Source organism: Macrobrachium rosenbergii, chromosome 46, assembly GCF_040412425.1.
Source record: "Macrobrachium rosenbergii isolate ZJJX-2024 chromosome 46, ASM4041242v1, whole genome shotgun sequence".
Taxonomy (NCBI): domain Eukaryota; kingdom Metazoa; phylum Arthropoda; class Malacostraca; order Decapoda; family Palaemonidae; genus Macrobrachium; species Macrobrachium rosenbergii.
In genome coordinates this window covers 15,518,485-15,541,182 of record NC_089786.1, presented here as the reverse complement: position 1 = coordinate 15,541,182, position 22,698 = coordinate 15,518,485, and the positions used below count along the sequence as shown (strand labels likewise).

Sequence of the window (22,698 nt, the reverse complement as noted above, 5' to 3'; positions counted from 1 at the left end):
GGACCCTGCACCAAGAGGTGTGTCAAGGACTGTGGAAGCTTTGGGGACGTCCATTGGTAGATCTCTTTGCAACTTCCAAGACGAAGAGACTTCCTCTTTACTGCTCCCCTGTACTCGACCCGGGCGCTCTCCAGTAGGCGCTCTTCTCTGGGATTAGACGGGGATGGGCGTGTATGCCTTTCCCATTACAAAATCTCGGAGAAGTCAGCAGGAAGTTTGCGTCGTCGGAAGGGGCGAGGATGGCGTTAATGCGCCCGTTTGGCCTTGAGAATGGTTCACAGGGTCATGTCAACTACTAGTGGACTTTCGAGATCTCTGCCTGATCGATCTACTCAACAACCCCCCACTTGAGAGGTACCACAAAACCTCCCGGCTCTGAGTCTAACTGCATTCAGACTGCTGAGAAGCTGGCAGTAGAGAGTTTTCTATGAACCGAGTAATGAGCTATTACCAGAGCAAGAAGACTCTCTTCAGTAATTTGTACCAATAGTGGACCAACTAGGAGATGGTGTAGAAAATTATTTCACCTACCCACGACCTCTGTGAGCAGATAGCAGACTTCCTCTTGTTTCTGAGGAGTGATGTCAAACTAGCAGTCCCACGACTATCAAAGGGATATAGGAGTATGCTATCATCAGTTTTGACACTGACTTTGGATCTGTCCCCAACAACAAGGGCCTTCGCGATCTATTTAGATCCTTTGAAACCTCGAAGGTGCCTGAAAGCGGACTCCTTCTTGGAATTTGGATGTAGTGTTACGGTCCTGATGTCCAGTTCTTCCAGACCTCTTAGTTCTCGTCATTGAGGAACATTACCAGAAAGACTATTTTTCTAGCGCTCTAGCAACTGCGAGAGGGTTAGAACTAAACCTTTAGTAGACATATAGGCTTTAAGGACATAGCATGATTTGTTCTTTAAGCCCTACATTTTAGCGAAAAAGTGAGAACCCGTCTAACCCTTGGCACAAGAGCTTGAAATCAAAGTGTAGCTGAGATCCTAATTCAAGAGCCAGAGAGAGTCCTTTGCCCTGTTAGAATCTCCAAGTCTACCAGACAAGATGAAGTCGAGGCCCCTCAGATAGTTTATGAATTGTTCAGTAAAGGGCGGACTTACCTATGTCGAAGAATGCTCTGGCATTCTTCCTGAGGAACACGATTAAAGAAGCCCATTTATGCTGTCAAGACACTGATTTTAAACTTCAGAAAGTCAATGCTCACGAGGTGAGGGCGGTTGCAACTTCAGTGGCTTTTCAGAAGAATATATCCTCAGTAACATTCACAGTTTTACATTTTGGCGTAAGCAACTCTGTATTCGCTTCACACTACCTGAGAGATGTGAAGAGCGACATATGAGAACTACTTCATAAGCTAGGACCATCACGTTTCATGAGATGCTTTCCTGGGGGCGGGGATGGCCTCATCTATATAGAAAATGGTTGGATAGTGTTTCTGGTTGTTAATTAGAGCTGCCTGTGGCGGACTTCGCTCTTAGCTGGTTAGATTATCTGCTTAGTTGAAGCGCGGGTCAGGTGGTTGGTTTCGCCGTTTGCCTCATTGTATGGTCAATATGGTCTAGTCACATTGTGGTCACGCCCCGTTGATGGATCATCTAAGGGCTGCCAGCTATACAGGTGACACCCTTCACAGAGACTCTAGTTAAGCAGAGCGGACTTGGTGACAGTAATCAGAAGTCAGCTATGCTAGTGGGGAACCAAGGTATCTTTCACCTACATATGAGTGTGTTTCCTAAATCCTATTCTGTCTGTACCCACACTCCAATGGTGGTATTCAGCTATATATATCTGACAGGTAAGTCTCATGAACAAAATGATATTTAATGATAAAATAAAGATTTGTTCAAAACCTTACCTAACCAGATATATATATTCATAGTGCCCACCCACCTCCCCTCCCTCCAGGAGACAGTGGCACTAGAAAATCTGAATAGAAAATGGGAATGGTTCCTGATACCCGCCTCCCAGCGGCGGGAATGGGTACTAACCACCTGATCTCCCACTGCGTGTGTCGTAAGTTTTGAAATTCTGTCGGACTATCAGAGAATACAGCTATATATATATCTGCCAGGTAAGTATGAACAAACTTTATTTTATCATTAAAATATCATATTTATACCCTCTACCCCTTAAACTAAAATTCTTATAACCATCTATTTTAACAGTTCACTACCTAATTTAGTAGTTCAAACAAAAATATACCTTAAATTATCATAGTAAAACAATTTAATATTTAAAACAAAAATACACCCCAAGCCATCATCCCAAAACACCCAAAGTCACTTTACATTACCCTCCTACAACTGTTACTCTCAAGTATATACATACATCCCTAAAGCACTTATAACAATGGTTTACTAATTTTAAAATAATGTTAATGTAAAAACAGCAAAATATCTAAAATGTTTAATACATATTAAATAAATCTTTAATACAGGTTAAATAAATCTAATACAAATTAAATAAATCTCTTACAGAAGTGTGACAACTAATCAATTTATCCCTATACAGTATACGTAAACATAGTCGTTTTCTCTCATATTATTGAGCATAGTCGTTTTCTCTCATAGCATTAAAGTCGTTCCATTTTCATTTTTGCCATAAAGTATATTTTTAAACATCTAACTGACCTGGTAGTTATATATATAGCTTAAGTCCCTGACGTGACGGCAGAATTTCAAAAACTCACGGCAATCTCTGATCGGGTAGTCAGGTGGTCCACCTGTCGCCCTCTACCCAGGTAACTGGAACCATTCTACATATTCATAGATCTTCCTGCACGCCCGTACTTGGTGACATCGTTGGAATTTCGTTACATGGCCTGTGTTTTTTCAGTTGTTGGTGAAGTACACTTTGGCTTTGGCTTTCGCTCACTTTTGGATTTGCTTTTGGATTATTCTTAGACCTTTTAGATACTGATTGGTTTGAACCTCTGCTTGTGTTTTGGATCTCTCTTTTGATTTTTCAACATGTCTGACTCTTCATCGAGTGTAAGAATGTGTGTGAGGGGATGTAAGACTAGACTTGCTAAAGCCTCTTTGGATCCCCATCAAATATGTGTAAAATGTAGAGGTAAGAGTTGTCAGTTGGACAATAGATGTGATGAATGTTTGGGTCTGTCTGAAAGAGAAGATAAGTTAGATTACAACGGTATGTGAGAAAACTTGAAAGAGACGGCTCAGAAGAATGAGTTCTATATCTCACTCTTCAAGGGACAGTCAGAGGTGAATGTTTTAGCACCCATTCTAACAATCCAATTGACCCTTCTGCAGTGCGGTATTTCTAACTCCTTCTGATACAGGTAATGAGAACCAACTCTTCAGGATATGATGGCTGACCATTCATGCCTGAGAATAGATAGAATCCCTTAGAAGACAGGGAGAGATTGTAGTCCGATGAGAGATCTAAAAGTGAAAGTTTAGTGCAAGTGCAGTGGAGGTGCGACCGCTCGGTCTGTCGCTGGCTCTAGTCCTGGACCTCTTCAGCTCACCAGCCCCTGTGAGAAGGAATGTCGAAAGATGAAGGAGCGAGAGGCTTTATAGTTCCCAAGCGATCGTCCCCTCGGGCGTACCTGTTGGCCCGGCTTCCCAGGGCGCTCACCCACCGCCACAGAAAAGGCGAGGGATTAAATCGTGTTCTTCGTCTTGGACTGACGCGGTCCCCAGAGCCGAGGCTAGCATCTTAAATGAGTGGGGCCTCTCAAGAGAAAACTTCGCTGTTGCAGGGCGTCATAGAGAGGCGGCCAGTTCTCAAGTGACTTAAAGGATCGGCGGTACAGCGAACACAGAAAGAAGATTGGTCCTGCTCAAGAAGTTCCGATCGCTGTACGTGAACCTGAGGAAGCTTTTGACTGATGTCACACAGGCAGCCAGTTCTCAAGTGACCTCAAGGTTTGGCGGGACAGCGAACGCCAGAAGGCTGCACAACGGGACGCATAAGAAGTTGAACAACAAGGCGCCAAGCGTCATTTGGCTGGACACAAGGACGTGGATCTGCAGGAAGACAGACGCCAGGACGCCAGGCGTCAAGGAGTTCAGCGCCAGGACGCCAAGAAGTCAAGCTTCAGTAGATTGGGCTCCAGGACACCAGGCGTCAAGAATTTGGACGCCAGGACGTCAAGCATCATGAGACTGTACCACGGGAAGTTAATCTTTTAGAGAATGGCCTCCAAGACACCCAGGCGTCAAGAAGCTGGGCGTCAATATGTGGGAGCGCCAGGGCGTAAGCGTCAAGATGACATACACCAGGACTTCAAGCGTCATGAAACTGAACTCCAATATACAAAGGAGGACTTCACCGACCCGATAACAGGACAGCAGTCGGATGACGTGGAAGACGATCTGCCTCACTCACTAGACAATCCGGTGGATGACATATCGGACGAGGAAGTGCGAAAAGACCAACATCCCTCTTCGGACTTAAAGAAATTAATGAAAGTTTTCACGGAACCTTTTCCTGATAACTTCATTCCAGCCTCTCCTCGTTCTCCTCCATCAGAATTTACTTTAAGAAAGACGTCGTCAACGAACTTCTTTACGAAAATGGTTATGTCTCGCTCATCCACACGGGCTTTAAAATTGATGGAAGTGTGAATGAATACTAAGAAAGATCTAGGCCGGATGGTGTTCTCCTTTCCCCCAGCCAGGCTAGCTTCTAGATCTAGCGTTTGGTACGAAACTGGAGAATCTCTTGGCCTAGGAGTTCCCTCTTCTTCCCAGGGGGATTTCTCGAGCCTAGTAGACGCTTTCCGCCCTTTTAGCTATGATGAAGTCGAAGGTGTTTTGGTCCGCGTCTGAAATGGACCATCTTCTCAAAGGAATCTTTAGGGCCTTTGAGGTTTTTAATTTCCTTGACTGGACCCTGGGAGCCTTGGGTAAAAAGATGGATGCCAACAAGAATGCAGACATGGAGGATCTGGTACATATAATGGCTTGCATGGATAAGGCTCTCAGAGATGGTGCCAACGAGCTGGCGGTACTTTTCTCTGCAGGAATCTTAAAGAAAAGGGCACATCTTTGCTCTTTTCTTTCCAATGGAGTAACTACTATTCAAAAATCAGGAACTCCTTTATGCTCCTCTTTCTGCTCACCTGTTCCCTCAAGAGCTGGTAAAAGAAGTCACAGCGGCCTTATCACAAAAGGCCACGCAGGACTTGATTACGAAAACAGCTAAAAGTACCTTGTGGGCTTGTCGCATTGGAAGAATAGAGGAGAAGCTCTGTCAGCCCTTTACGTTTCAAAGCCCTCAGTAGAGGAAACTCAAGATCTGCAGGGAGAAGATCAACGAAGAGAGGCTACAGACAAGGAAAACACAGAGTCTGATGGGAGTCTCCTTCAGACAGCGGTAGGAGCCAGACTGAACAACTTCTGGCAAGTGTATGGGAGAGGGAGGTCCGGATCCGTGGTCCATCCAGTTGATCAAGGGGGTACAAGATCCCGCTTTCCTCATGGGGAAGCCCCTCTGGCATCAAGACTGATAGACCTTTCGGCCAAATACGAGAAAGCAGCGGAGGCTCTGCAACAGCAAATATCTCTTCTATTTGCAAAGAAAGCCATAGAAAGAGTTCAGGCGTGGATTCCCCGAAGTTTTACAATCGAAAGCATTCCTGGTTCCCAAGAACTCGAGATGGAGACGGTGTTGGGCGTGGTGCTCTCAGCGTTTTATACAAAGACAAAATTTACAATGGAAGCAGTGAAATCATCCCTAGCAGCAGTCAGACAGCCGCGACTGGATGGTATCATTGGATCTGCAGGATGCTTATTCCCATCCCTATCCACGAGCTCCAAGAAATATCGAGATTAGTTCACGGAAGAAGTGTTCAGTTTGAGCTCTGTTTCGGCCTCAAGTTTTCCGGATTGATGAACAGTGTAGCAGGAATGTTGCACAGGCATCAAGATCTCCTTATACCTAGGCAGCTAGCTTCTCAGGCCCCTTCCTGCGCTGCCTGGAAGGATCTTCAGACGACAATCCAGTTATCAGAAGAACTGAGCCCTACTTAACGCAAACAAGGAAAAATCCCAACTGATTCCATCCCAAGAGATTCTACACCTTAGGATGAGGATTCAGGAAGTCAGACTTTTAAACCCTTCCGTCGTTGTCAAGGGCCGGAACAAGCCTTAGAAAGATTCGGAGCTTCTTAAGGAAGCAGACATTGCTCGGTGAGGGAGATGGATGAGCCTGCCAGGATGCCCTTTCTCTCTGAGCAGTTTTGTCTCCTTGGGAGACTGAATCTTCGCCCGTTAAATTCCATCTCAGTCAGATTAGGACAAGGAAAAGAATTGGAGGCAGAAGTGTATCCCCATCCTGAAACCTGTGAGGCAATGTCTAAAATGGTGGGCAGCCATCCAAGCTCACGAGGAGGCCTTTCCTAAAACAGAGAGGAACCCAGACCTGAGTGTTGTTCTCCGGCGCATCGGACTCAGGATGGGAGAGCGACTCTGTAGGAATCAGCAGTCTCGGGCTCTTGGACCAAACAGCAAGAGTCTTGGCATATCAATCAGAAGGAACTAACAGCTATCCTTCTAGCTCTCAAAGAATACGAACAGGTAGTAAAAAACAAAGTGGTGCAGGTCAACTCCGACAACACAACAGCGCTGGCCTACATCAGCAAACAAGGGGGCACTCACTCCAAATCTCTATACGAGACAACAAGAAAGCTTCTTCTCTGGGCGAAGGAGAAGAATGTGATACTAACCCTTTATTCTAGGGCAGAGAAATATAAACGGTGTGCTGAGCAGGAAGGATCAGTCCTGCGTTGATTATATCAGAGCGTCAGCATGTTGGTTGGGATGACAGGCGCATAGACCTTTTCGCCACAACCTGCAGACGAGGATAGAAACTTATTGTTCCCCCGTTCCGGATCCAGAGGCTGCTTACATAGACGCGTTCCTCATGGACTGGTCAAACTTGGACGTTTATGCATTCCCACCTTTCAAAATAATCCACAAAGTATTGCAGAAGTTCGTGTCGCACGAGGGCACCAGAATGACTCTAGTCGCTCCTTACTGGCCCACAAGAGATTGGTTCACAGAGGTACTGGAATGGATAGTGGACACTCTAAGAGAACTTCCGCTAAGAGTAGATCTACTCAAACAACCCCACTTGGAAAGGTATCACCAAAACCTCCAAGCGCTACACATGACTGCCTTCAGACTATCGAGAAAACTGTAAGAGCTAGGGCACCGAGAAGGGAGGCAGCTAAGCCCAGCGTCGCAAGAGCAGGAGGGTCTTCCACCATTAAAGGTATACCAATCCAAGTGAAATTTTTAAAGGATGGTGTAAAACAACTCTGGATCCTCTACCAGTACCTCTGCTTGACTCAGATAGCAGACTTCCTTAGCCTTCATCTTAGGAAGAACCTTAGATTTTCAGCTTCACCATTAAAGGGGTATGAAGTATGTTAGCATCGGTCTTTAGACACAGAAACTAGACCTTTCTAACAATAAGGACCTCCAAGACCTCAGATCCTTGATACATCTAAGGAGAATTTACAGAATCACCGGCTTGGAACCTAGACGTGTCCTGGCTCCTCACGAGTGATAGATTTGAACCTTTACAAAGGCATCTTAAAAGATCTCACAGTAAAGCCCTTTCTAGTCAGTTTAGCTACTGCCAAAGCGAGAGTAAGTGAGATTCATGCTTTTAACAAAGCTATAGGTTTTAGACAAGGCAAAGCAGTTTGCTCACTTCGACTAGATTTTCTGGCAAAAAATGAACGTCCATCTCAACCTTGGCCCAAAGCATTCGAGATTCCGAACCTGTGGATGTCTGGGTGAAATAGAAAACTCTGTGCCAGTAGCTCAAAATATCATATCTAGAAAGGACAAAAAGACTACGGGGGATTCAGAAGGGCTTTGGTGCTCTGTCAAAAAACCCTCTTTACAAATGTCTAAGAATGCTCTGTCCTTTTTTATCAGACAATTAATAAAAGAAGCTCATTCGGGATGTAGGGAAGCGGACCACAAAATTCTAAAAGTTAAAGCTGCAGTCAGGCCAGTAGCAGCAACCTCTGCTGTTTTAAACCAATCAGGTCCCTCAGAGTATCTTGGAATCTGACCTTCTGGAGAGAACAAGTCTGTTTTGCCTCACATTACCTTAAACAGGTACAGACTGTTTATGAAGATTGTTACATGCTGGGTTCTTTTGTAGCTGCAAATTCAGTAGTGAGAAAAGAGCTACCCCTACAATCCCATAACCCAATACCCTTTTTCTTCCTTGGAACTAAGATGTTTTTGGTTGTTTGCAGAAAGCTGGGCGCCAGTCTTCCGCAATCATTAACTTGAACAGTTTTTAAATAATATCATTTTACTTCAGTTCTCTTAGTCAGGTGGTCGTTTGTTTCTTGATGGCGCCGGAATAAAGAATTATTAAAGGAGGTCTAGTCACTTAGGGTTATACACGGTTGGCAGCCCTAGGATTTTTCAGCCCCTGGGTAGATCGCTGGATCTCTTAAGGAATGCAGACATAATGAGGCAGGAAAACAATGAAGTCAGCTTCCTTAACAGGTAGGAACCTTTGATTGGTTTGCAAATTTTTTAGTATTTCAATTCCCAACGATGTTGGCTATCTCCTGACCCTCCACCAAAGAGTGTCAATCAACTATATATATATAACTATTAGATGAAGTTAGATGTTTGAAAATGTTATTTTCATAATAAAATAAATTTTGAACATGCCTGGTAGATTTATATATAATTAAATCCCCTCCCTCCCTCCCCACTAGAGACTAGGGGGCATGGAAGATCTGGGGAATATGTAGAATGGTTCCAGTTACCTGGGTAGAGGGTGCATAGGTGGATCACCTGACTACCTGATCGGCAATTGCCGCGAGTTTTTGAAATTCTGCCGTCACGTCAGGGACTTAAGCTATATATATAACTACCAGGTAAGTATGTTCAAAAATTTATTTTTTATGAAAATAACATTTTATAAACGAACAGCACCTGTAAAGTAAGATAAAAGCCTTACTATTAACCTGTTAAGCATCACCGATGGCATATCTCGGTCGGCAGCATCCCATATCAAACCGCCTTCAACGGAGTAATGCATTTTACCTCTTTCAAGGCTGGTGTGCTACTGAATTTGGTCCGAAATGCTCTTCCCTCTTATACAAATTGTAGGAACATCAGTTGGTAACACTATGAACTAAATTAGCAGTAAGTGGCAACTTTTTTTGTAAGGGAAAGACAGTCTGACAAGATAAATGACTGATTTATATTTGTTTGATCCCATTTATCCCTCATAATGAGCGATCTAAAGAGAAACAAAAGTGTTTTGCCTGAAGAAATACAATCTCTATTATCATTGCAGAGAATGATGATGACTACGATAAAAGGAAATACCAGCGCCTTTTCCATAATCAACGAAAAAATTACTCTCTCTCTCTCTCTCTCTCTCTCTCTCTCTCTCTCTCTCTCTCTCTCTCTCTCTCTGCTGCGGATTCCACAGGATAAGAGAAACCTGTTGAGTTCCCTTTACTTTTCTTTCACCCATAGGTGTGAAATTTGGTGTTCAGGATAAGGGAAACCTGTGGAGTTTTTTAATTTTTTCCCTTTTACATTTCATGCTTATAATCTTCAGGACATAAAAATACAAAATAAATATTTTCACCTTTTCTTCTTCTAAATTATTTATTGCCCTGATATCTTTATATAAAAATCAATATCAATTTAAAAAAGAACACACAAAAAAAAACATAAAGATTAGCGTAGATGAAATGACCCCTGTGTGAGCTAGAAAATGTGATGATACAGGAGCGACTTAACAGGTTAATATAAACTGCAGGATAGTGTACGGTACAGTACGTATTGTAAAGTGAAATTACTGTGTACAGTACTGTAAGCATAAGCATGTACTGTAGTCATGCATGGGTGATGCACTTTCTCCCTCACTCAAACTCCCAGCATTCCTTGTGGTGTGTGATTTGAAAAACCAGTTCGGTGCTTGATCTGGAGGCAAAAACCCTCAAATTGATATTTTCATTTCGCACCGAAATATCCGTAAGTACGATATACCACGATCCGTTATCTCAGTGCGCTACTGTACTGAATTTCCTGTCGAGAGGATTTTTTTTGTGAGGTAAATAAATAAAGTAATTTCAATCAGATATACGTAGACTTTATGAGCATCAAATGAAATGTTTATGATTAGGATGACAGACTAAAGGTTATCAAGGGAAACTGTTGTGATTGAGGAGGGAACATAGTCATCAAGCAGTAAGACTATGATCTCTATGATGTGTTCTGCATGAGTAGGGCATTTGTATAGTAGCTGTATTTTTCCCTTATTATATGAAATTAGGTTAGCCATGTATATTAGTTTGCCACTTGCTCTCAGAGAACATAAGTTTAATAAAAATGAATTTTAAAAACTGAAAAATGATTTAAAAGACTCAAGAACAGGTATCTGGTTGCAGTTAGAAGGTTTTGGGAGGAAAATGAATTGATAATGTGGTTTTTGTTGTAATGGAAATTAAGGGCATTTTTTTTCTGTAGAAGTTGTGTGGGGGTATTGGAGCCACTTAAGCTGAACTTTCACGTCATGAAGATGATAGATTTTGGAGTCTTTGATTGAAGTATGATACTTGAATAAATAAATGGTGACGTGAATTTGGGAATGCAAAATTGTACTAGGGAAAGGAAGATTTGAGATTCACCCTCTAAATAGAGATTTTGATTTTCAAGATAATGATTGTCTAGTTCTGTCAATAACTTTGTGGCTGACATGTGCATTTATCCCTGATGCAAAATGTAGCTTCCAGTTTGTACATAAATCTAGCAGATTAGTAGCTGGTGTTAATTTAAAAACAAAACTGCCAAAAGTAATTTAGTCTGAATTTTACGAGGCCAAAATTTTTCTTCTTTGGACTTGGTCCATATGTAAACCACCACTGTCAGCTAGGGATGGTAAACTGATAAATAACTCATGCATATTTCACTGCATATTTCACTGGGCTTTCAAGGCTTAGCAATCTTCTGCTACAGTAATCTTCTTGCTACATTTAATTATTTACTTTTTCATTTTATGAGAGCTGAATCTGTTGAATAATGTGGCTTTCCAGATGACAGCAAGAGTGAATATTACAATAATTATAGGCCAATGCAGTAAACCCCTGTATTCACATTTCACGATTCCTGGACTTGCCTACTCGTGGATTTCTCTGTAGAACATTTATACACATTATTCGTGGAAAATTCGCCCATTCACGGTATTTTTCATTGAGAAATATTCACTAATTACTGTATTTTCATGTCATTTTAATGACTAAATGAACTTTTTGTGATAAAACTATTAAAATACTCAGGTACCCAGGTAGTGCTCGAGTTACGATAATTTGCCTTACGATAATTCGATTTTCTGATGGGGTAAACAATTAATTACGACAATATTTATATAATATTTTTAAATTTGCGTGGGCGCAGGCAGCAGCTTGCAATCAGGCAGCGAGAGAGACCAAATTACAATAGCCCAACTTCTTTTCCTCGATCTCTTTATCCCATCTTCTAGTTAAAAAAGTAAAAGAGGATGATAAAAGTGTTGTTAGTAACGTTATACTCTTGTGTAAATGTGTACGGCCATAAACAACCAAAAGAGAAACTGTTTGGTATTTCAACCATTGTATGGTAGTAAACAATTACTGCAGTTATGTTACAAATGACGTTAAGTCGAATAGGACTGATATATCTTTACATGACACCCTTATTTGGCATGGATAAAAGATCGGCAAGAAAATATACTGCTAAATTTAAGCTGCAAGTTGTAGCTGAAGCTGAGAAAATGTTCAAGCCGCTAATGACTATAAATTATCGTGCATCGGCAACATGGATGAAACTTGACCGTAAATAAAATTGGAGAGAAAGTATTTTAATCAAAACTACTGGGCGTGAAACAACACACATTACTGCTGTTTTGACACCGATAAAAGATAAATACGTAAAGCTGGCATTATGATGAAATCCAGTGAAAATAGCGAACGGAATATTGATTTTTTTTTTATTCAAAACAAACGGCCAACGTCGTCTATTAATGAAAAAACAGCTAAATTAATTTCACAATGAGATGTATTTAAGTTATATCTCGACTTAAAAACATTTCGTATAATGAAAAATAACCTTGGCCCATATAAATAAAGTATATAGAGATTTATTTACGCTAACTAGAAGCATGAAAAGCACTCTGAACTGAGTTATGGAGAAATAAACTTACTGCACAATCGATTTCCAAACCAAAACATTGATCGCTATGATCGCAATTTATAACACAAAGCAATATAAGAATATATACAATATTATTGGATACAGTGCAGCAAAGCATAACATTTTAAAGATCGAATGAAAAGATGCATATTTGTGATGTTGATATTTGTATAATACAATAATATGTGAATATAGAGTACAGTATAAGGTAGGCTAGGCTACTGTATATGTATACGATATACCATAGTGTAGGCTCAGCTAATTCTTGTTTATTATTCAATTTCTCTTTGTATTGAATTATCGTAAGTCAATCTGCATGAACCTCCAGAAGTAGCTGATATTAATAATTACCATACTGTATATGTGTAGAGTATACTTTATAGTGTAGGCTAGGCTACCATATACAGTATGTCTACACAGTACTGAATTCCCTATTGTAGGCTAGGCTGTATTCGAGATAGGTTTTTTCCAACAAATGATGGGTTTTGTGGAACCTAACCCCATTGCAAGTAGGATAATACCTGTACAGTATAAGCATTTTTAGAGTTTTTTTTGTTTGAACTATCAAATGGGCAGTTCTAAGTGTTTTTTGAAGGGTTTTAAGTATTCGCAGATTTTAGCTATTCACGGGGGCCGGTGTGGTACGCATCCCCTGTGAAATGGGGGGGGCGCGGTTACTGTATCCATCTCCTAAATGCTCTTAAAGGTTGCTTAGAATTTGATTTTCAAGCCCTTTCACCATTAATCAAGACATTTACCCCCTAGAAGTCAGTATGCATGTAGGAAGCTTTTAGTTACTTGTGATTTCCTTTTGGATCTCACAATTACCTGGACCATGATACGTACGAATCAGTTACTTGTGATATCCTTTCTGATCATGAAAGTTGTGGTTAAGGAAATATAGATAATTGTAGTGAGTCCAGACTTAGTATTCAAGTCTGCTTTAGTACACTGCCATTAATTTGAACGTAAGGCTGGTGGTTGTTGAGTTGCCCTTAAAAGTTTACAGTATATATACTGTAATGCTGATATTGACAATGTTCATTGCACTTACGGTGCCAGTTGACTTTTTGTCGTTCATTCATTCGTCTTGTCTTCCAGAAGTAAAATAATGAACATATAGCAATAATAGCCATTGCAGCTTTGTTATGTTTCTCAGTTACACCAATAGTGGAGCTCAGTGCTTGGATGTAGCAGTCTACTTTATGCTAAGATAAATTCTAAGAAATTGTGGATAAGTGAATGGACATTTGCCTCACTATATTTGCAATAGATGTTGTATTAATATGCAGTTGTGGTTAGGTTTTTCTGTGCTGTGTGTTGGTAGAACTAAGAGCCCTGAAATGTCATAGATACATTATGAATGGCAGACATACTTTACCATATACATTATGAATGGCAGACATACTTTACCCATCAGTATGGTCCCATGTGCAAGCTACTGAGTGATTACTACAGTGTAATAATCATGGTGCCCTGTGAACTCCAGTTTGAAATCAATAATGACTGTTAATAATTTTTATTCACTGTGATGAAATGTATCATCTCTCCACTGTGTGACTGAGCTTCATGGACACTCCTTTTGTCAGTGATGTGGGACTTGCGTAAACCTACAGATCAACAAGTTTAAACTGTGCTGCAGTTGCAGTAAACCTGCTTGCTCATGTAGAATGGTCAGGTGAAAATATGATAGGCAATTAATTGTTCAGAGTTCAGTCTTGATGTGGCCTCACTTATATAATACCTTTGGTTTGTATGGTGTGAATTATTCAAATTATTTTAAAAATTTATACACCACTAGGAAGTAAGGTTCATTTATAAAAACAATGTAAACTTGGGATATAAGTACAGAATTGTATTAAACTGAATTTTCTTGCACACATATATATTCTGAGTTGTGAGTAGTTTTAATACTTATTGGCCTTTCTCAAGTAATAATTCTGGTATGATTGTTTGCTACTAATAGCAATTTTTGATTTTCCTCTAAATGAAAAGCTGGTTTCTTAATACCAGATAACATATCTTTATGATATACTTTTGCTTTCAGGATGCATACTTGCCTCACAATAGATGAATGTGTTTTTTCAAAGGTAGATAAAATATTTTTTCTCAATATTTTCCTCAATATATTTACATTTTTTGTTTTTTATTTTTCAGGGTATGCGCTTCTCATGTGTAACATGCCCTTACATTTTCCCAATCAAACGCTGTGTATCGTACAGAATCTACCCCAAGCTTAAAGCTCTTGATGATGTTTTAGGTGGGGCCGCTGCTTGGAAGAACGTTGACTCGACAGACGAACCATGTCCCAAGTGTTCCCACCCTAGAGCATTCTTCATGCAAGTTCAGACGAGGTCAGCTGATGAACCTATGACACTTTTCTACAAGTGTTGCTCACCGACTTGTGGCCATAGGTGGAAAGAGTAAAGAAACTTGAATTTTATGCTTTGAACTTTATATTCCTTGTAACGGTCTATGAAGCACAGAAGTGACAAATTTGATTAGTGCATAGACTTCACAGTGAGTGGTTTGAGACAGAGGTTGATACATATTGAAAGATCAATGAGGCAGTTTAGACCTGTCTTGAAAACACTTAGACTTATGAATAGTTCAGCACCAGCACCGGTAGTGAATGGCATTTGTGCAAGCAATGTCATAAACCTGAATGATGGTCAGAGTATAGATAATCATGCCAAAAGAGCCGCTACTGCCTTGAAGTCTGGCCATGTCATATCTGTTCCAACTGACACCATTTATGGTGTTGCTGCACTTGCACAAAATAAGGCTGCTATTGAAAGTATATATGAAATAAAGAAACGTAGTACATCCAAACCTTTGGCTATTTGTGTGTCTGAAGTAGATGATGTTTATTTGTGGGGTGAGGTGACTGTCCCTCATTCGTTACTTACATCCCTCTTACCTGGACCTGTAACCGTTGTTTTCAAGCGCACACCACAGCTGAACTCTTCACTGAATCCTGGGACAGAATTAGTTGGCATTCGTATCCCAGATCACAAGTTTATAAGGACAGTTGTAAGGTACTGTGGAACTCCTATAGCCCTTACAAGTGCAAACGTGAGTTCACAAGAAAGTCCTTTGAATATTATTGAATTTCAGGAACTATGGGATCAGTTACACTTGGTGTTTAATGGAGGATGTCTGGGAAAGAGCTCTGCATGCAGAGAAGGATCAACTGTGGTTGACCTTTCACAGCCAGGTTTATACAGACTTATTCGAAGAGGTAGTGCTTATGAACAGACTGTTAACATCCTTGAAAAATATGATCTATGCATAGTTGAATAGGTGTGTGTTTTATGGGTTCTGAAAGGTGAGCTAATGACACCCAAAGGAAAATTTCTGTCAACTATTTTAGAGATGCAAATTTAGTGTAAAGAATCGTTCCAGTACAGTAACTGAAAATGTTTAGTCAGAAAATTAAGAGAGAGAAAAGGGAAGCAGCCATCAGTGCTTCACTTATTGCCCGATTGCAGGAAGCAGTGCAGAGTGTCTTGCAACCTGGCAGTAGGGGAGAATTTACTGATTCACGAAGTTCTCCTGCAAGCCTGAACAGATCATTGCTAGGCCTTTCTGATAATACTAATGCCCTCTGCAATGTCTTGGAAGCCATTTTCATCCATGGTTTACGGGACTCCCTTGGGGAACGGATGTCCTCACTCCTTGGGTCTGACCCTGACCGAATGCCTGTGCCAAATTTCTGGCCAGTCATTATGGTTATTAGCCACCGAGATCTTATGGAGCAGGTGGGTAATGCAGCATAAATTGTAAAAATGAAGCAGTATTATGCCTAAAACCAGATCAATTCATAAGAGGACATTAAGGAAGCATAATGTAGTAGTTAATGAGGAATATTTTTGTTCACCATATACTGTATATTGTAGTTTTATAGTCATATTTGTGGTTTGTGACCAAAATGTCCCATAATATCTTGTTTGAGGAAAAGAAAATTATTTTCAACATCCAAAGTCAGAGCCATATTAAAATATGCACCGTACTTTCTCAAATTTGAATTTTCAGTTAGTCTTCAAATTATAATTAACATCTTTGATGTTTTTGCTGTAAGATTTTTAATTGGCTGTGAAGTATAATTAATGTATGGCAATTCAGGGCATTTTTCTGGGTTGATAGTTTCGTCAGGCTAGAGGTAATGCAGTTGATGGCTGTCAGAACAAAACTGCAGTGCTGAAGTTGATAGTTACGTAAGATTCATTGTTGTCACAGCAGCTTAATTTAGCATTTCCAATGTCCCAGGTGAGTGAGCTGTCCTTTATCACGAGTGAGGTTGGACGAAGCCGTGCCTGGGTCCGTCTGGCTCTTAACCAAGGACAAGTGTGTAGCTACCTAAGTGTGCTGCTTCAGGATAATCGAACTCTGAAAGATTATTATAGGTGTGTATGTTTTTAAGTGTTATCCTTTTCATAAGAGGAATGTTACATTTCCTCTTTATGTTGACTGTTAGAAGTGAGTATATTTTTGTGAAAGGTAAGCAATAGTAATACTCTGTCGTGTTCACAGAGTACTAACATAAGTACATTTTACTATAGTTCAAGGTTATCTTTTAAGTAGATTTTTTGCCATGTCTGTCTGTGCTTCTGCTGAAACCTGCAGTGATAGCTTCGTTGCTTCCTTCACTTTTGCACTTGTCTGCTAGCAGTAATTATTCAGTCTTGTTCAACGCTGTTGAATGTAACAGATTGTGCCTCAGATATTCAGGATTGCACATTTTTAATGGGGCAAGGGACTTTTGTTGTTCGACATAAATAAGAACTTATATTGAAAAGATTGGGTAGCAGATTCTGTTGTGGTGGAGGAGGCAGAACATTTTTTGTCACCTTCTTGACAATTTATTGTTAAGATAGAGTTAAGACGGCTGCAAAAAGGAGAATAGTAACACCATGAGAAAAGGTGCAAAAGTTTGAAGGATTGCTGTGATTATGAGTATCCCATTAGTAAATGATAAATAAACTTTATTGATGTGTAAGTCCTCTGCAAAATGGAGACCAAGGCACTTTACATATCCTATTGATGTGTAAGTCCTCTGCAAAATGGAGACCAAGGCACTTTACATATCCTGATGTTTCAGTCTTTTCATAGTAACAAAGTTTTTATATACATTAGTTGTGCATATAGGAAAGTTAGAGGGGTTACTGTACAGGACAAAGATTACCAGCATGAAGCAGAAGCTTCTGTTGAAGAGTCTTAGGATAAGTCATGATCCTTATGGTACCCAAGGCAGCCAAATGATTGGAAGCCTGTAGAAGGACCTGACCCCCATCCTCAAGAGGAGGGAAACGGACATCTGTTTGAGCACTGCTTCCAAGGTTTATGTGGGATTAACATAAGAATTGCAGTCATTAGATTATCCTGGATTCTATGTTTCAAACTCCTCATCCTCTCAGACAGTCATCAGAATTGTGGTTTTAGTTGCAGTGCAACATTCATGTTGCAGTCCTTTGTGGATGCATCTTGAGGATTAGCTTATCTTAGGTTTTCCCCAAAGCGCTTAATTGTGATTCTGTGCTGAAAATTCCTTGGCTTCTTGATTATTAAACGAGATTTCAGGCACTCCTGTATGAACAGATATATCTCAGTCTTTAATGGGCCATGACAGGAGGTTTAATGATGTCAGTTTAGCATACCAGTGTACTTGTTTAGCTTTCCACCTGTTGATATCCCTATGGATAAGCACCCATTCAATTTACAGCCCCATACATTCTCAGTTGCAAGTGCTCCTTATTTGTTTTACTTTCCATATTTTGTCATGTTTTATGAATTTTTTTACTTGTATGTGCATCATTATTTTAGATGCTTAAACTCATCTTCACCATCCACAAGGCCGTAAGCCATTACCAAATCCTAAGTCTGGATCTTCAGCTGTTCAAAGTATTTTGTCTGTTTCATTGTTATCTTCTGTATCTTTAAGGTTGATATTTTTTAAATAAACTGTTTGCACTTTGTTGTTCTCTATTCTTATGTATTGCTATTCTGTATCTCTCATTATTTACTATAAAATCTAATCATTTACTAAATGTTTTTCTTTAATTTTCATTCATAAATTTGTTCTCTGAGCTGTATATAAGTATCAGAAGATTATAACTTAGCAAATATGTACCAAGAACTTGATCATCTTTAATATGCATTTACCCTTGGTTCATTTATATTTTACAAAAACCTCTTACCACAAATGGCCTTGTAGTATGTCCCTTGTGTGGAGATGAATTTTACTGCTTGTAGATTTCTCTGACAAGCATACGTTAGCCTATAGAGGCATCTACATTTGTAATACAGTAGGACTTGCATTAGAATAAAATGTAGGACAAGCCAGTGTAGATATTATCCAGCTAAATGATTTAGATAAACACAATCAATCACCAGGGGGAGGAACTTACCGACCCGTTTGCTTGAGACTTCTTAGGGTAAAATCTCTGGTTAACCCACTGACAAGACTTTTTTGGTCTCCTCAGAACTGAACATCTATACCTTGTCACAAGGCTAGAGGTTTCAATTCAAGAACAAAATGAGATTCAAGACAGTAGATTTTCTCAAGAACAAAATGAGATTCAAGACAGTAGATTTTCTCAAGAACAAAATGAGATTCAAGACAGTAGATTTTCTCAAGAACAAAATGAGATTCAAGACAGTAGATTTTCTCAAGAACAAAATGAGATTCAAGACAGTAGATTTTCTCAAGAACAAAATGAGATTCATGATGGTAGATTTCCTCAAGAAGAAAATGAGATTCATGACAGTAGATTTTCTCAAGAATAAAATGAGATTCAAGACAGTAGATTTTCTCAAGAACAAAATGAGATTCAAGACAGTAGATTTTCTCAAGAACAAAATGAGATTCAAGACTAGATTTTCTCAAGAACAAAATGAGATTCAAGACAGTAGATTTTCTCAAGAACAAAATGAGATTCAAGACAGTAGATTTTCTCAAGAACAAAATGAGATTCAAGACAGTAGATTTTATCAAGAACAAAATGAGATTCAAGACAGTAGATTTTCTCAAGAACAAAATGAGATTCATGAGAGTAGATTTTCTCAAGAACAAAATGAGATTCAAGACAGTAGATTTTCTCAAGAACAAAATGAGATTCAAGACTAGATTTTCTCAAGAACAAAATGAGATTCAAGACAGAACAAAATAGATTTTTTTCTCAAGAATAAAATGAGATTCAAGACAGTAGATTTTCTCAAGAACAAAATGAGATTCAAGACTAGATTTTCTCAAGAACAAAATGAGATTCAATACAGTAGATTTTCTCAAGAACAAAATGAGATTCATGACAGTAGATATCCTCAAGAACAAAATGAGGTTCATGAGAGTAGATTTTCTCAAGAACAAAATGATATTCAAGACAGTAGATTTTCTCAAGAACAAAATGAGATTCAAGACAGAAGATTTGCTCAAGAACAAAATGAGATTCAAGACTAGATTTTCTCAAGAACAAAATGAGATTCAAGACTAGATTTTCTCAAGAACAAAATGAGATTCAAGACAGTAGATTTTTGAAGAGGATGATAGAAAACTGTCACAAATAATCAATTTCTAATTCTCTTGGTGTGATTAACTGGCCTTTGCAGGTTAAAAGACAATTGCAAATAAGATTTATTGAATTGGTTTAGATGAGAAGTATTTAGAGCACTGATTGATTTGATATCATTCAATGGCTGGAGTTCGTGTAGCAACTATGGCACCTGTAGAAATGGCTTATGGGCTTGCTGTGCATTAAGGTCTGGTCAGTTTTGTGAGGATGTTTCAAGAATCCCTAACTCTGTGCATCAGTTCTGATAAGCAGTGTCATAACATTTCTGAGTAATGAACATTCTGCATTAATAATACAGTATACAAAGTGATTTGAATAAAAGAGGGTTTTTTAGGTGTTTTTAATAGCAAGTATGCTTCTAAGCCCTTAGGTGGTTCAGCATAGTGGTGGGACTTCACAATTTTGCTGAAGATAAAACAAATACTAGAATTACAGTACTGTATTATTTTGTATTGGTGCCCTATATTGGCTTTGTGGAGTCTCTTAACCTGTAGAATGTCATTTATTGTAGACGTTGCCACTTCTGTATCGTCACATTTACTTTCTTACAGAGCAGTTATTTGGTCTGTGCTAGTTTTTATGCATTTTTAGGAGTTCTTTTTTTCACTGATATTGTTACTGCCCAGTCACTTGGCAATGTGATGGTTTTCTTCATGGTTTATGGTTTTCTTCAGAATCAGATCAATCTTCTTCACTGTCTATGTAGTCATAATTAATCTCTTCACTGAGTAGTGACAATATCTCTTACAAGCAAAAGCTTTTTCTTTCACTTTGGAACACTTACTAAGGGGGATAAATGGGATCAAAACAAAAAGAAATCAGATGTTTGTCAATGAACACCTGAAGCATAGCGGGAGGCGAGAGGTAGATGTCCTTTGTCAGACTGTCTTCTGTTACAAAAAAGTTGTCATTTACCCCTAATTCAGCTCATAGTGTTGCCAAATGATGTTCCTACAATTTGTATAGGAGTAAAATGTACAGTATTTCTGAGTTTGATTAGTGTGGCACCAGCCTTGAAAGTGGGAGAACAAGTTACACTGTTGCCATTGGTGACGCTTTACAGGTTAAGGAAACCTTACACTGTTGAGATGTAAGCTCACCCCAGAAGGCAGGCTATTTTGTCTTGGCCTTTTGCATGCTGCTGTAAGGGCATTCTTTTAGAGACCAAGAAAGAACCCCATAATGCTAGCCAGGGCTCATTGATCTTTCCTCATCAGACTAGAGCTCATAGAGCCAAATGTCCTGCACTCCACATGCAGCTAAAATACAGGAGACAATCTCCATAAACACCATCCAGCTTTGGTAGTGGGGTTTATATTCAGGTATGTATGTAAGTCCAAGACTAGTTAAGTCATTGTTCATGAAGTTAGTCTTATCCGTAGATACCTTTGATACAAAATTTGTCTTCAGTTTGGCATGTTTTACTGAAGATAGAAGCCATCTTCAACTGCATTTCTTTCTGTAGAGGACTGGAGGGTACATGGGTTAATTTAATAAAAGCAAGAGTACTTGATTTTTCTTTTTGTCATTTGCTGTTAACATGTTGATGCTGACCAAGTGGTGTGCAGTCAACTGAAGTATCATGGTTTTACTAGAGCTGATGTGATTTGTGTTGGGGATGTGCATAGGTCTACCTGCTGTCATCCCAGTTCTCCCTGGTCCTACCTTGATTGCTGATCATTTGTGTATGTGTTTTATATCTTGGGCATTATGCATCAGCACAGTGACCTTTTCCTTGCCTCTGCTTATTGTTATCAACCTGTAAACCATTCAACAGAGCAATCTTTTGGAAATTAAGAAAAAATTGTATGGATATTGGTCAGAAGATTAACATTGTTACATTTTTAAAGGAAACACTTTTGCATTTTATTATTTCCTTCATAAAATTAAGTTGATTTGCATTATGACCAAAACTATGGGGTTTTTTCACTGTTCAACATATGCACTTTAAGAAATGAAGACCAATTTTTTTTTCTGGTATCTTAGCACAGTTTGTATTTTGCTTACGTTTATTATTTGCTTATTTCTTGATGTTACTTTCATCACGTTACTCATGAATGTGCTAGGCTTGATTGGAAACAATTTTCTTCATGCAGAACCACAGCCTTTCTGCGAGACACTGAAAGATCAGACATCATGTTACGGGTATTACAGCCAATTTCTACCCTGACTTTCAACTTGGCCACTAATGCTGCTGTCTTGAATACATGGACACAAACTCCATTGGTTTTAGCTGGTCTTTGGGCACCAAGTACACAGGTAAGATATTGTGACGAATAGAACCTTTGTGCTTAACTATTGTGTTATAAGATTTGTTAATCCTCATATTTTCATGTGTGGTCTTTTCTTCACATTTCAGTATTTTACATTGTGTTTGTAGCATTTTTTATAAAGATGTTGATAGGATAGAAAACTTAAAACCTTTAACCCCACAGACCCAGGAGAAGGGAGAAAAAATGGCAGTAATGTGTAAGCATAGGTAAAGTTGCTAACTCTGTACTTCCATTTGTTGCTTTGTCATTCCAAGCCTAACCCTTCAAATGAGAATTAGGACTTTGCCATGTCAAATAATACTTAATGTAATACAGTAGCTAGTGTCACAGTAAAGATACAATGGATTGCAAATTTAAATGGCTTAGGGGATTTTTCTCTCAGGTTGCAGATTTCAAAAGGGGTAAAGGGTGTTCTATGCTTAATGGTATAGGAAAGAGTCATTGGAGAATAGATAGCAGGCAGATGATTATGGTGAAGGAGCTGAACTTGGAGAAAGCAGGATGTTTTTATCACCTTTGTTATTAAATGAAGGAATCAACAAGGTATAAGGACAGAGCAATAGAATACAGTAGTACTGTTGCCTAGATAACAAAGTTGTGTTATTTGCATTGAAGAAGAAAGTCTAGAGTAAATTATTTTAGACATGAGC

The 22,698-nt window shown here is 39.3% G+C and overlaps 2 protein-coding genes across 2 annotated transcripts in view; both read left to right on the top strand.

Annotated features, from left to right (window-relative positions):
- Positions 1–14,769: 14,769 nt before the first annotated feature.
- On the top strand, positions 14,770–15,642 carry Tcs1 (Threonyl-carbamoyl synthesis 1). Its single transcript, XM_067089562.1, has one exon. The coding sequence runs from the start codon at positions 14,770–14,772 to the stop codon at positions 15,508–15,510; it is 741 nt and encodes a 246-aa protein (XP_066945663.1). The 3' UTR covers positions 15,511–15,642.
- The window catches only part of Plekhm1 (Pleckstrin homology and RUN domain containing M1), a 40,628-nt gene continuing 33,556 nt past the window's right edge, over positions 15,627–22,698 (top strand). The window contains exons 1-3 of the mRNA XM_067089558.1: positions 15,627–15,968; positions 16,477–16,613; positions 21,872–22,034. Coding sequence (XP_066945659.1) covers positions 15,627–15,968; positions 16,477–16,613; positions 21,872–22,034 — 642 coding nt within the window. The remainder of the gene's footprint in view (positions 15,969–16,476; positions 16,614–21,871; positions 22,035–22,698) is intronic.

Coding starts and splice junctions, on each gene's coding strand:
- Tcs1 (XM_067089562.1), top strand. CDS start 14,770: ATGAGGCAGTTTAGACCTGTCTTGAAAACACTTAGACTTATGAATAGT.